General features: G+C 46.4%; 1 protein-coding gene across 2 annotated transcripts; it reads left to right on the top strand.

The window, feature by feature from the left end:
* The first annotated feature begins 5,126 nt into the window (after positions 1-5,126).
* Positions 5,127-11,817, top strand: SSR2 (signal sequence receptor subunit 2). 2 transcript variants are annotated; one of them, XM_027530649.1, is made up of 6 exons: positions 5,127-5,226; positions 5,811-5,965; positions 6,925-7,023; positions 8,115-8,223; positions 10,048-10,125; positions 11,240-11,817. In XM_027530649.1, the coding sequence occupies exons 1-6, from the start codon at positions 5,218-5,220 to the stop codon at positions 11,348-11,350; spliced, it is 561 nt and encodes a 186-aa protein (XP_027386450.1). In that variant the 5' UTR covers positions 5,127-5,217; the 3' UTR covers positions 11,351-11,817. The 2 variants fall into 2 exon arrangements, with proteins under 2 accessions (XP_027386450.1, XP_027386461.1); XM_027530660.1 differs by having other exon boundaries at positions 5,185-5,301.
* The last annotated feature ends 3,313 nt before the right edge of the window (positions 11,818-15,130 follow it).

Below are 15,130 nucleotides of genomic sequence, written 5' to 3' on the forward strand. Positions count from 1 at the left end.
TGATTAGCAGCCAAGTCATGTCTGACTCTTTTGTGACCCCATGGACTGTAGCCCACCAGGCTCCTCTGTCCATGGGATTCTTCAGGCAAGAATACTGCGGTAGGTTGCCATGCCCTCCTCCAGGGCATGGGACTGGATGCCATGATCTTAGTTTTTTGAATGTTGAGTTTCAAGCCAGCTTTTTCACTCTCCTCTTTCACTTTCATTAAGAGGCTCTTCAGTTCCTCTTTGCTTTCTCCCATAAGGGTGGTGTCATCTGCATATCTGAGGTTATTGATATTTCTCCTGGCAATCTTGATTCCAGTTTGTGCTTCATCCAGCCTGGCATTTTGCATGATGTACTCTGCATATAAGTTGAATAAGCAGGGTGACAATATACAGCCTTGACGTACTCCTGTCCCAATTTGGAACCAGTCCATTGTTCCATGTCTAGTTCTAACTGTTGCTTCTTGACCTGCACACAGATTTCTCAGGAGGCAGGTAAGGTAGTCTGGTATTCCCATCTCTTTAAGAATTTTCCATAGTGAGTCAAGCTGTGTCTTTTTCAGAATGTGACATCTGTAAACCAACCAACCAACACGCTGCTCTCTTGCTAATAGAGACCATCTCTCAGAGCACAAGAGTGATCTGCTTTTATGCTAAAATAGCTCCTCATTCCTAGAGATGAGGGTAGCGGGGAATAAAAGGGTGAAGGGACTATTTCTGAAGTTGGTTTTTTTTTTCAATAAAGCATGCCACATGTCTTTATATTGAAAACAAACAAACAAAAAAGGGTGAAGGGGCTAAGGGTGGTCCAGTGGTTAGGACTTGGTGTTTTCACTGCTGGGGCCTGGCCTCAGTCCCTGGTCAGAGAACTAGGATCCTGCATGGTGAGTGGTGTGGCCAAAAAGAAAAGGCAAAAAGCAGAGGGAGGAAAAGGAAGAGGGAGAGAGAGGAGAACTGTGCCTGTGGAGGTCTGGGATAAGCCTGAGGGGGATGACCTGTGCTCTGTGTGAACTCACACCTGGGGACAGGCTCGGGAAGTCTCAGTGGATGCCAAAGAGGACAAGTATTGATGACCAAACACCAGAAGTATTTGATCCCCTCTCTCCATGCCTGTAGCACATCGGCAGCCCTCTAGAAAATTAGAGGCACCTCTGGAGAGAATGGCTGGGGAGTCCCTGCAGAAATAAAGATTTAAGTCCTTGCTACCTAATGGAACAGGGGCTGGAAGACGAAATTGGGTTTGATTGTAGAAAACTAAGGAAGTTAACATGTCTTAAACATCTGAGTTTGCATCCTGATATTTATATCCACTATTTTTATACCCACTATTTCATTATTGTTTGATTTTTTAAAATAAGACTATAAACCTATAATATTTGTGTAAATTAAAAACAATTTTTTAAAATGATTCCATTTACATGGGGTACCTAGACTAGTCAAATTCATAGAGACAGAAAGCAGAATAGTAATTGCCAGGGGCTGGGGACAGGAGAAAGGGAGTTAGCATTGAGTTATTTATTTTTGCCTACGTTGGGTCTTCACTGCTATGTGCAGGCTTTTCTCCAGTTGCGGTGAGCAGGGTCTACCCTCGAGTTGTGGTGTGGGCTTCTTGTTGCCGTGGGCTTATCTTGTTGCAGAGCATGTGTTCTAGACACTTGGGCTTCAGTAGTCGTGGCACGGGTCTTAGCTGCTGTGTGATATGTGGGATTTTAGCTACCCAACCGGGGATCAAACCCGTGTCCCCTGCATTGCAATGTGCAGTCTTAACCACTGGACCACCAGGGAAGCCCCGGGAGTTAGTATTTAACGGGTATGGAGTTTCACTTTGGGAAGATGAACATTTCTGGTGATGGATGGTAGTGATGGCTGTACAATAATGTGAATGTAAATGTACATTTCAAATGGTTAAAATGGTAAACTTCATATTATGTGTATTTATCACAATCAAAAAATGAATGTTAAAAAAAAAAGATTGCTGCAAATTTACTGTAATAACTTTGATTCTGGATATTTCATGAAAAGTGGCGTGGTTCATATTCACTCCATTACCACTTACAGAGTGTCCTTCTGGCTAACTTTATGTCCATTGCAGGCCCCTAGGTTTGACAGCATGGCTCTATTTCTGAGTGCTTGCTTAGCCACCAGCTGGAAAGCGGTTTGCCACTTCCTTCTCAGCTTGGTCACACATTCTCTTGGTGGCCCTCTTGTTGCAGATCCCAAAAGAGAAGTCAGTGGGCAGCTTGGGCTCTGTCTTAAACACCAAGAAACAGGACATAAAGCCAGTGACACCATCCTGGGGGCACAGTAAGCACCCTAGGTAGCCTGAGGCTGGCTCTGCCCTCCTCTGTTCCTAGCACACAGTGCCCTGAACATCTAACAAAGTTCTACTCAAGCTCTTGGTTTGGGGTCCCCATGAGGATGGAAAGAAAAACTTGTATTCTTTTGGAAGTCTTTCAACAGAAACATCTCCCTTAGCAACTGACTCGCTCTCTCTTTTGGCCATACTGTGTGGATTGAATCTGCAGTGGAAGCGTGGAGTCCTAACCACTGTGCTGCCAGGGAATTCCCAGCAATCGACTCTCAAAACCACCCCTCTAGTCAGAATAGATTTCAATAGGGAGACTGTAAACAGAAATGATGAGGATTCCTCCAATCAGCAGATATTTCTTGAGCACCTCCGTGTGTTCAGCATCACTGTAGGATCTTTGGATAAATGTATATTAGACAAATTGCACCTAATCATGAAGGTGAACTTTCCAGATCAGAAGCAACCAGAAAACAAACAAAAACCTACAACATGTCACTGTGGTGCTGTAAAAGAGCAATGCAGTCTGGCAAAGCCAAGGACGGCTTCCCAGAGGGGATGAGACTAGGGCGAGGCCCTGAAAAAGGGCTTGGATTTGAATAGGAAAGAGAGGCAACAGAGAATTTTTTGAGGGAAGCCACACACAAAGGAAGTAGGAGATCGTGTGTAGAGGATTTTTTGTGAGTCATTCCTGGAGTACATCCTGTGTGCTGAGGCATGACACTAAGCAATGGGAAACAGACCACCTGTCCTCAAGGAGCTCTGGGAAACGGTGAATGAAGGGGCTACTAAAGCAAATACAGGTGATGTGTATTAGTCTACAAGAATGTTAAGCCCCCAGAAAGTAGAAACCTTACCTGTTCTGTTCATCTCTATATCCTAAGTACCTAGAACAGTGCCAGGCACAACTATGTGCCCAGTAATTGCATACTGAATGAATTCATGCTGCAATGGAGATGTATAACAGCAATATTGATAGTTACCATTTATGGAGCACACACATGTGCCAGACAATATGCTAAGAGTTTTACATACATCATCCTATTTTATTCTCCAGCATTTTGAGAGTACTATAATTATCTCATTTCACAGACTTGGAAACCAAGGCTTATAGAAGTTAACACTTGCCTTAAGGTTACCTAAACTCTAAGTGACAGAACAGAGATTTGAATACAGAATTCAAAATTGCCTAACTTCACTATCCATCCTCTGAACATAGAGTCAAAATGCTGTTTGGGGAAGTTTGTCTACTAGCTGACTGAAATGTGCAGAGAAAGACTCAAGAAAGTGAGACTATTGCAATGAAAAATAGCAACAGCAACACGTATAAACTAAAGCAGTTACAGGAGAAAAGAAGAAAGGATATACTTTCAGGGGACTTCAGTTCAGTTCAGTCGCTCAGCTGTGACTAACACTTTGCGACCTCATGGACTGCAGCATGCCAGGCTTCCCTGTCCATTACCAACTCCCAGAGCTCTTTTTCTTGGGGATGATTTTGATCACTGCCTCCTGTACAATGTTAGAAACCTCAGCCTATAGTTCTTCAGGCACTCTGTCAATCAGATCTAATCCTTTGAATCTATTTGTCATTTCCACTGTATAATCATAAGGGATTTGATTTAGGTCATACTTGAATGGTCTAGTAGTTTTCCCTACTTTCTTCAATTTGAATATGAATTTGGCAATAAAGAGTTCATGATCTGAGCCACAGTCCACTCCTGGTCTTGTTTTTGCTGACTGTATAGAGCTTCTCCATCTTCGGCTGCAAAGAATATAATCAATCTGATTTCTGTATTGACCATCTGGTGACGTCCATGTGTAGAGTTGTCTTTTGTGTTGTGGGAAGAGGGTGATTGTTATGACCAGTGCGTTCTCTTGGCAAAATTCTGTTAACCTTTGCCCTGCTTCATTTTGTACTCCAAGGCCAAACTTGCCTGTTACTCCAGGTATCTATTGACTTCCTACTTTTGCATTTTAGTACTCTATGATGAAAAGGACATCATTTTGGTGTTAATTCTAGAAGGTCTTGTAGGTCATCATAGAACCATTCAGCTTCAGCTTCTTCAGCATTAGTGGTTGGGGCATAGACTTGGATTACTGATATTGAGTGATTTGCCTTGGAAATGAACAGAAATCATTCTGTTGTTTTTGAGATTGCACTCAAGTACTGCACTTCAGACTGTTTTGTTGACTATGATGGGTACTTCATTTCTTCTAAGGGATTCTTGTCCACAGTAGTAGATATAATGGTCATCTGAATTAAATTCTCCTATTCCCATCCATTTTAGTTAGTTGATTCCTAAAATGTCTATGTTCACTCTTGCAGTCTCCTGTTTGACCACTTCCAATTTGTCTTGATTCATGGACCTAACATTCCAGGTTCCTACGCAGCCCTTTGAAATCCCCTTCAAAGGGCTTCTAAAGAAAGTTCAGGGCTTGGTGACTTATTTGATACATGGGATGACCAAATTTCTCGGCTGGAAATACAAAGAACGGTGGTAGCCCCAAGAGAAATAGCTTTTCTCTAATTCCAGTTTGACAGTACACTGGATAGATAGATTTTAGACAGACGACTCTAATCTCTAGATTTGTCAGTTCCACAAAACAGTCAGGAGCTGGGTGTCCACGGTAACGGCAAGTCAGATTGAAAAGTCATTCTGGAGGGCAGAATGATAAAAGCGAGAAAGAAAGAAAGGAAAGAAGGGGGGAAAAAAGAGAGCGAGGGTGCACAGATAAGTCTTTCCTAGGAGCGGTCGCATCCCGGAGACCAGCGGGCACTACAAAGGGAAAGGTGGGGCTTGTCTAAGAACTACAACTCCCAGTAGGCATCGAGAAGAGCAACGAAGCTTCCGGCCAGAGCTTATTTCCGGTCTTTCGGGTGCTGACGCTCTCTTCCGGTTTTGAAGGCCCCTGAAAGGGTTTGGGGGATGTGCACGGTGAGTCCCGACAAGTGGGAGCAGGGGAATCTTGTGTCCGCACTACACTCAGCGGCTAAAAGTTAGCTCCGGGAGGTCAGGGAGGAGAGAGGGCATGCTGGCGGGAGGACGTGTAATCTTGGCAAGAATGGGGGAGGGGACTGGGGCCACGAAGGGCCCCAGAAAGGGATGTGGAGGGCGAGGACGAATGGGATCCCTGGGAAAGGATGGAGGGTGGGATGCAAGAGCGTGGGGCAGGACCCCGCGAGCGCGCCGTGGGATCCCAGGGGAGCTGGTGGAGGAGGACCAGAGGGAAGGTAGCAGCCGTGGGGTGCTTCTGCGTAAAGGAAAGCTAGAGGCTGCTGTGGGTCCGAGATCGGCCGAATCCGGCAGCCCAAGGAGCGTGGGCTCATAGAGTCCTCTCAGAAGATCCTGCCAGTTAGGGAGCATCCAGGGCCCAGGTGGCTTAGAGACTGCTATGTTGGGAGGGGCTGCCGCTTTGACAGACTCAAAAGAGCTTTGACAGAGGTTGAAAGAGCTGTCAGGGAGCTTTTGGTGGTTTTACGTGCTTGGACTGACTGCTCGCTTTGCTTTTTTCTCCAAAGATGAGGCTGCTGGCATTCGCGGTGTTGGCTCTATTTGCTGTCACTCAAGCAGAGGAAGGAGCCAGGCTTTTGGCTTCCAAATCACTGCTGAACAGATATGCTGTGGAGGGGCGAGACCTGACCTTACAGTACAACATTTACAATGTTGGCTCAAGGTAAGGAGGCACTGGAGCTATAGGTTGGGTCCTTTTCAGGTTTCCTAAATTTCCTAGCTGGGAACAGGGACCAGCAGTGATTTATTTTTGGGAGATTTTCAGCAGCAGACATCATGAGTGAATGAATGAATATACTGCTGGATCTGCTTTTGGAAGAGGAGGACATATTCTTATCTAAGTTACAAGAAACCGTCTTCCACTTTTTTGACGTGAAAGAGTTTCAGAGTGGGGAAGAAGCAAGAATTGTGGTGACATAGGGAGAAGAAAATGAGAAGGCAGGAAATGTATAATCCTTTGTTACCTTAGGGATTTAGTTTCAGCTTCCTTTCTTAGATTGGCTTTTTTGTTGTCTTTCACTGTTTGAAAAAAGTAGACCTTTTATTTTGTTTGGTTGGGTTTTGGGTTGTGTGTTGTTTTTTTTTTTGCCATGCTGTGGGGCATGTGGAATCTTAGTTCCTTGAGCAGGGCTCAAACCTGAGTGTCCCACATTGGAAGCACAGAGTCATAACCACTGGACTGCCAGAGAAGTTCCTTTTTATTTATTTGGCTTCGTGTCGGGTCTTAGTTATGGCCTGCAGGATACTCATTACTGCGTCCCCTGGACCATCAGGAAAGTCCTCTCTTTTACTTTATTTCCTTTAATTTTCTTTTCCATATGCATTTTGCTCCTCTTCCCCTCCTTACACACACACACACACACACACACACACACACACACACACGTGAGAAAAAACTAGGGCAAAAATGGATTCGGGCCCATTCTTTCCTAGATACTTTGAGTATTTTATTTTGGTGCCCAGAATCCAGGCCTTGAGTGCGATTCTTCAGTGTAACTACGTAACTCATATCTGTCTTTTGTAGTTCTGATTTTTTAGGACAGGCAGACAGATTTGATTGCTAACTGCTTTAATTTTATAGCCATTACTTACTAACCTTTCTTTGTTTCCTCCATTCTTTAGTGCTGCATTAGATGTGGAATTATCTGATGATTCCTTCCCTCCAGAAGACTTTGGCATTGTCTCTGGAATGCTCAACGTCAAATGGGACCGGATTGCTCCGTATCCTCTTGACACTGGCTGATGAAGGCTAATGGGATGTTGGGAGGGATGTTGCCAGCAAAGCAGTAGGGTCACATCAGTCTAAGTGTATATGGCCATTCTTGCCACCTCTCTGGATAAGATGTGGCAAGAGAGACTAGTGAGAATTGTGTGTGCATGATTTCGGGTGGGCCTGAGGAAGGAGGTTCCTGAAGTTTAGGTTATAAAGCCCTAAAACATTCCATACTGGGAGAATGTAGACAGATGTTTGTGGCTGGTTGATGATCTTTAAGGTGCTTTTAAAAGAAATTCTGTGGGATGCTAGTGTGATCTGGGTGACCTTTTTAAAGGCTCTTCTTATTCAGTGAACCCCGTATTTGGATCAACTGGTAATTTCTTGAGTGTTTTTAAAATGCATTCTTAATTCATTTATTTTTGGCTACACTGGGTCTTCGTTGCTGTCTGCAGGCTTTCCCTGGTTGCGGCACGCGGGGTTTCCTCTTGAGGTGGCGCGTGGGCTTGTCGTTGCAGTGGCTTCTCTTGTGGAGCGCGAGCTGTAGGGAAATCGGCTTCAGTAGCTGTGGTGCACAGGCTTAGTTGTCTTCCCGGACCAGGGATCAAACCCCTGTCCCCTGCATTGGCAGGCAGATTCTTTACCACTGGGCCATCAGGGAAGGTTCCTTCCTGAGTGTTTTGATTTAGATTATTTTTTCCCTTGTGAGTTACAGTATATTTAGATTTTCTGACAAGGGCAAGTGTTCTCTTTGTATTGTCTTTGTTTTGTATTTTCAAGAATTTCCTTCAGTTACAGGCAGCAAAAGGTTTTCTGTGACCGTAAGTGACTAATTTTTCATCTATAACCTGTATTGTTTTATAACATTTCAATATTGAATATGTCATAGACCTCTTAAAACTTGATTAAAAAGATATCATATAATACCACCCACTTCAGGCTTAGGTACAAAGCCTGTGTTTATTACTTTTGCAGAGTATTTTAGATATGAAATATTACATGTGTTAGCAACTCTTTTTGTGAACGTGCATTTAGTCCCTAAGTTGAAAGTTTGTTACGACTGTAGCTTCATCCTTTTCCCTCCTTAACTCTGAGTCAGTGCCAGCAACGTCTCCCACACCGTGGTCCTGCGCCCTCTCAAGGCTGGTTATTTCAACTTCACCTCAGCAACTGTGACATACCTGGCCCAGGAGGATGGGCCTGTTGTGGTGAGTCACCCACACCCTTAGCTGGCTGGGGCTCAGCTCTGCCTTCCTTTGCAGTCTCTTGCAGAGAATCTCCAGAGCAGGTGCTAAATTCTGAGGAAGTTAAGAAGGACCCAAAACTTGAGGTATTGTGGTAGGAAGGAGCATATTTCAAAGTATGTTATAAAGTCTCAAAATCAAGCAGTGAAATGAACAGGAAGGAGTACTGCCTGGTTGCTTGCCTTCTCCTTCACCTTCGTTCTGTGCAGTGTCAGGTGCCCTCTGCTTTGGTACCATGCTTGCCTTTCCAGTCCACCTTCTATGCTGCCGTCAGATCACTCCCTGTCTCCGCTGTGTCTGTGTCTCTCCGTTGCTTAGAATGCGCCTGCTTCTCCCATCAGGGCCACGCTTTTCCTTGCATACCCTTCAGTAGTCTTGCTAGGTTCTGCCTCTCCCTCCAGTTCTCTACCCGCCAGGATCCTCTGTCCAATGAGGCCAAGCGCCTCCTCTCTCTCAGTGCTCCTCGTTTCCACTCTGCCTTTGTTCTCTGTCTGAAGTACTCTCTCTCCTCCACTTCGTTATCTGGCACCTTCTCAAGACCCAGTTCTGAACTGCATCTCCTTGATTCTGTCTCCTGCTTTTACAATTCATATGGCTCTTTCCTACTCATTCTTTCACTAAACATTCATTGACTGCATCAAAACGTCTGTAGTTCTTAAAATCCATGCCACTTGAACATTTAATTATTGACTGTCTTCAGTAGTTCTCTCTTATATCTAGGTCTTTTCCCTCACCCCCACTTCTCAGTTTAATTATAAATGCCTCAAGGTGAGGGACTGTGTCTTAGATTTCCTTCGGTTTCCCATATAGGGTAGAAGTCCAATATAAACAGTCTTTTGATTGATTGATGTAAAGGTCAGCAGACATTTACTGAGCCCCCGCAATGTGCTAGATGATAGGAAATACAAAGAAGATTAATAAAATACTGTCGTAGGCCTCAAAAAGCTTAGGTCATGAATTTATAAATACACATGGGCTTTAGGCTCCTTAGTGAGTGCACAGTGGGGAAGGGACTTAACATAGTCAACCATAGAACTATAAGAAATTCAAGAGACTCAAACCTTCATTGCAGTCTCCGAATTATGAACCTGTGGAAATATATTCTTGTAATTCTGGTTATATTATTTTCACATCTTCCATCCTGTGTGCTTTAAGAACCTCGTTTGGGATTCCCTGGTTCCACCTGGTCCTTGATGGGTTAAAAGACACAGACGTCAAGGCTCAGCTGCCACTTTAGAACAAAGTTGTTTGCCATGTGCTCCAAAGTCTTGGCCTGCTCTCCAAGACGAAGGAATGTGGGGCAGACTCAGCCCCTCCTCTGGTAATGTACATTTGGGTAGGGCTTGAGACTTTACGGAATCCTTCTCATTATTTCATTGGAGCCTCATGTCAGCTCGTGAGTTACAGAAGAGTGTTTCCACTTAAGGAATGGGGAAATGATTGCCAAGGGCAGAAGGGCCAGTGGTGGTGAGCAGCTCTCTCCAGAGTCTGAGGCTGAGGTAGAATGATCTGGCTTTAATTACCACAGCATACCTGGCCTACCTTTTTTTTTTTTCTTTCTTTTTTTAAGTAAATGCTCATCAAGTGTCTCCTGGCTCCTAATTTACTCATCTTTACAACACACGAAAGAACCATCCATCTTCTCTAGTTCAAAAAGTTTTCCTCATCTGGATGTTTCTTGGGCCTTTGGGAACTAAGACTCTATTGCTTAGAACTGGGTTCGTTGAAAAACTGCCTTTTTCCCAAATGAGAAAGAGCTGAAGACTTGCCTTCTTTTCTTCTTTTCAGATCGGCTTTACCAGTGCACCTGGACAGGGAGGAATCCTGGCTCAGCGGGAGTTTGATCGAAGATTCTCCCCCCATTTTGTAAGCTTTGCAGGCCTCATCACTCCCCTGGCAGGAGAACACCCTTTTTGTTGTGAAACCTCTTGGCCTCCTTAGAAGATAAGGATAGTTGGTTGGTTCTTGTCATATCTGTTTTTTGGTGTCTGGTACACACAGCCATCAAACATCATGATTTAACCATGGCTAGAGATTTTTGGCAATGAGATCACAGTTGCCAGAACCAAAAAAAAACTGCCGTTTTTCTCTGCTCAGCCTTGAGTAAAGCCCCACCTTGGAGTCCTGGGTCTAATTCAAGGATGAAAAGAGTATCTGCTTAGATTCAAAGAGTCGCCAAGCATTGGGAGGTTAAATGGGAACTTTGTTGTAGTCTAGTCTAGGAGAGAATTTTTTGAAGATTTGCCTAAAGTACTGAATGAGGAGATTCATTTATTCATTCCTTCAGGGAATAATTATGAGGTTCCAAATTACATGCTCGCTTCTGTGCTTTGCTTGGAGAAACCAGTGCAAGACACAGTCCCTCCCATTGAAGATCTTATGGGCTTATGGAGGCCTCAGTGGAGGGAACTGCTGTGATAGCAGTCATACACAGGGCTCAGGAGGAGATGCAGCGGGAACACCTAACCTGATGTTGAGAGTCAGGGAGGATTTTCCGGGAGGGAGAGGTTTCACTAATTAAAGAGGAGGTAAGGAAGGGGACGCACCCCAGGAAGAGGGAGTAGCTCTGAAGTGAGAAAAAGCGTGGAGTACAGGAATAGCAGGTAGTTTCGGAAGGCTGGAGGGCGGCATGTGACGCAGAGGAATGGAAGAGAGAGGCTGGCAGTGTGGGCCAGAGTTAGTTTGCAGGAGGCTTGACTGTCAGGGCAACACCTGGACATCTCCCTCCTCAAAGATTGTCTGGAAGAGAGAAGCTTCTCTTCCAGAGTGGATTGGGTCAGGTGAGGCCTTTGGTTTCATAGCTCGAAAGGGTGGTCTTTAGTGAGCCATTCTGTGTCCGGAGTGGCCAGAGAGGAGCCTTCCTGCTGACGCTCTGCTTATTTGGGCTGGCTGCTCGCTTTTCTCATTGGACCCTTCCATCCTAGTCCCGTCCTGTGCCCTAATCCAGGCTTCTAAGCAAGGCCTTTGTTGTCTTCCACAGCTGGACTGGGCAGCCTTTGGGGTCATGACCCTCCCTTCTATTGGCGTCCCCCTGCTGTTGTGGTACTCCAGCAAGAGGAAATACGACACCCCCAAAACCAAGAAGAACTGAGTGGGGCTTCCACAGCCCTCCCTGCCCAAGAAATCCAGGTGCTTTCCAGACTCCAAAGGGAATCTCAAGTGCAGTGTCTTCTCCTTTAGCCCTTGGCCATCTTCTCCTGGATCCTGTCCTGCTCTAACTAGAGTGAAGGACTAGGCCTGGGAGTCTGTGAGCGCCTCTTTGGTTCCATCATGAAGCCGGACAAACAGGAACGCCTTCGGCAGCTGTCGTGACCTCGGGGCCCTGTGTTGCAGCACTGAGGTGCCGGGGGTGTGTTGCTGGCTATGTGAACTCTCAGAGGTCCAGGAAAGGGCATTTCGGAGGCTGCCTGACACCACCCCATCCCCCACCACCCCTCTCAAAAGAGGGTGGAAGATAAGATGAAAGCTGTGGGACTCTTGGAGGCTACCCAGTCTCTGTACTGGCTTAGAAAGTTCTTACCAAATGGGGTTTTCTAATAAAAACAAATGCCACCCTGACTTGTCTGTTTTCCCATCACCTGGATGAACTCAGGTTACTGTTGGTACACAGGCCCTGACTACTCAGGCTCCTGGACAAGTGAGCTGAACTCCTGCCTCCTTGCTCCGGGGAGTGTGGGTCCTGTCCCCCAGAGGCATTCTGTCCATCCACCTTCATGACCGTCTTTGCTTCTGTCTCTTGTTTCCCTGTTTTCACCAGTCACCACACGCTTAGTCATGTCCAGTTCTTTGCAACCTCATGGACTATAACCTGCCAGGCTCCTCAGGCCATGGAAGTTTCCAGGCAAGAATACTGGAGCAGATTGCTATTTTCTCCTCCAGGGGATCTTCCTGACCCAGGGACCAAACCCTTGTCTCCTGCTTTGGCAGGCAGATTCTCTGTGCCAGTCACCATATATTCCCCTAAACCTTCCTTGCTTGTGAGCTCCTCTCCACAGTAGAGGAGGGAAAATGGGGAAAGACGGTCTGCATTGTTCTATCCCCAGATCTTCAGAGAGCAATTTAGTTCATTATTTTTAAAAAACTGTTCATTTGGCTGTGTCAGGTCTTGGTTGTGGAATGTGGGCTTAGTTACTTTGCCTCGTGGGATCTTAGTTCCCCGACCAGGGATTGAACTTGTGTCCCTTGCACTGCAAGCTGTATTCTTAACCACTGGACCAAGGAAGTCCCTTCACTGACTGTTGAAAAGCTATCGATTACACCTGATTCTAGCCCTTCCTGTGTTGAAGACTTAGCTTTTCTCAAGTTTAAGCTTATTTTAATGTCTCTGCTTTGAGCTCAGGCCAGGCCGAAGCGCCTGAACCCCCCGAGTTGTTACCTAAGCACAGCCTGTGGAAAGGCAGTGGGTTTTGGCTGTAGCAGCAGTGGGGAGAAGCCACTCTGAGCTGACTCTGTCCAACCCAGGAATGCCGTGGTCCGAGAACAGCCTCCCCGGCAGGAGAGAAACCCAACAAACACCCGCTTTGTTCCTGCCACCGTTTCTCAGCTTAGATTCTGGTGGGGTATGGGAGCAGTCAGTGCTGCCCAACTGGTTTAACCTTTCCTTCGCCCAGCAGTTGGAGCCTCTGGGCTGAAGGATGAAAAGGACATGGAGACAACGGGAGGCTCTGAATGGAGTAGCCCTCCACCAGCTCACATCCCTCCTTCAGGGCCTGCGGCTCGGACACCCCAGGACTGGCCAGGTCAGAAGGCAAGGAGGATGTGTTTGCTTTTGTTCACTGTGTTGCTGGTGGAGACTTGGGATCTGCTCAGGAGAATGGGGGAAAGGACAGTGAATCAGAAGCTTGGGGTTGAGAACAAGTATAGGGAAGGAAAAGGGAGCTAGTTTGATACGTATTGTCTTCCTCTTTAGCACTATAAGATGTTAGTCTTTGGAGGCGGGAACTCACTGCCACCTGTGTGGTGTCTGCTGGAAACAGTGAGGAGTTAACCTGTAGGAGGAGTTCTGGTTTAGAGGCTAGGATAACCTTCATAACTTGGGAAGGCAATATGAGATTTCTTCCTCAGTCTGAGTGCTGGGAGGTACTCCTTTTCTGAAAGCTGGGGCAGTCTTTACCTTTCCTTGCAGAACTCCCACTTTGCATCCTGGCTCTTGTTACAGAGAAGACTAAAGGGGAGCCCAGGTCTGACCCAGATGACAAGCAAGTGAAGGCAGGGTCACAGGCACCTTGGAAAAAGGCCAAAACCAGATACTTCATCTCTTGAGAGACCAAATTCCTTGGAGTCAGGGTGGAATTTGAGCCTCCCTTAAGCAGTGGCGTTGGAGAATAGAAGAGCCTCTAAAATCTATAGATGGCGAGACTTAGCTGGAATAGTTACTTTAGGATTAAGCCCTCTTCGTGAGATAATTTAATGGAGGATGAGTAGCAGATAGTGCTTCACTCTAGTGAAAACCACCCTAGGAAGATGGGAACCCTGACCTCCAGATTCCGTGCAGGTCTGCAAAGGAGAGAGAAAGTAAGCACCCACCCCACATCCTTTCTGGAGATTGGGTACCCAACCTGAGAACTTCCTCCCTTAAAGGTAAAACATATAGTAACCCATCTGTCAATGTGTTCCAGATCCCCTCCACCCCCGGAAACCAGCCCTCTATCCCTCCTATGTCATGCAGGCTTTTAGCTGGCACTTGCTCACCCACACCCAGCCCCACTACCAGGAGGAGCCAGGGCCAAGATTATCACCTTTTTTACATCCTAGGCTTTGGGATTTCACCTGAAGAAAGTCAATGGGAAATGGGGATAAGGGTTCCCAAAAAGCTGGGGATAATGAAGCAGCCTGGTGACAGCATGGGAGTTTTCAAGGCTTGATAGCTGGAGAGAGCAGCTCAGGATGGTGGAAGGAATGCTGACCACAGACGCAGCAGCGCTGGGTCCCCGCCCACCTCCACCACCCACTCGCTGGCCGACTTCAGGTGAATCACGCCTCCTTCCGGGGCCTGTGTCCTCATCTGTATCATCACAGGATTGTTTAATCAGGATTTCTGAGGATCCTCCACCACAAAACAGGTAGCTGTTTCCCCTGTATTCTTGAAAGAAACAACTCATATGGTCATATGGTTTGGAGCCCAGCCAGGTAGGAAAAGGGCTTCCCTGGCGGCTCAGACAGTAAAGAATCTGCCTACAATGTGGGAAACCTGGGTTTGATCCCTAGCTCGGGAAGACTCCCCGGAGAAGGGAATGACTATCCACTCCAGTATTCTTGTCTGGAGAATCCCATGGACAGAGGAGTCTGGCAGGCTACAGCCTGTGGGATCGCAAAGAGTCATGACTGAGCGACTAACAGTTTCACACAGATAGGAAAGAGCACACAGCTTCCACATCTGGCAACAGCTGCCCTCTTCCTCTCACCCAGAGTGAGGGTTTGAGAGCAAGGATGGACCATGGATCACATAATCTCATCTAATAGATGAGGGAAGGCAGAAAGTGGAGGGGCTTATCCGAGGTCACAGCAAGTGGCAGTTTATTGAAGAGCATATTTATTGAGTAACTATTATTTATATAATAACTATTATGGACCCAGCGTTTAAGTGCCACTATTTGTACATCTGTCATTCACTATCCCCATTGTACAGAGGCGGCGATGAGGCTACCAGAATAGGTAACTTCTCCAAGGCCCCTTATCTAGGGAGTTGGCAGAGGCAGCCAAACTCTTCCAATTGCAGCATGTCCTTTCCACTAGACCATGGGCCTGGCAGGGAGGAGGCTCCCCGGTACCTCAGGAAGTCCAGTGTCTGCCCACGCCATCCTCTGCCCCAGGGAAGCAGGGAAGGTGAGTCAGTACCCCCAGAAGCGGTTATCAGGGAAGGGGGTGGAGA

The sequence above is a fragment of the Bos indicus x Bos taurus genome, chromosome 3 (assembly GCF_003369695.1).
Source record: "Bos indicus x Bos taurus breed Angus x Brahman F1 hybrid chromosome 3, Bos_hybrid_MaternalHap_v2.0, whole genome shotgun sequence".
NCBI classification, from domain to species: domain Eukaryota; kingdom Metazoa; phylum Chordata; class Mammalia; order Artiodactyla; family Bovidae; genus Bos; species Bos indicus x Bos taurus.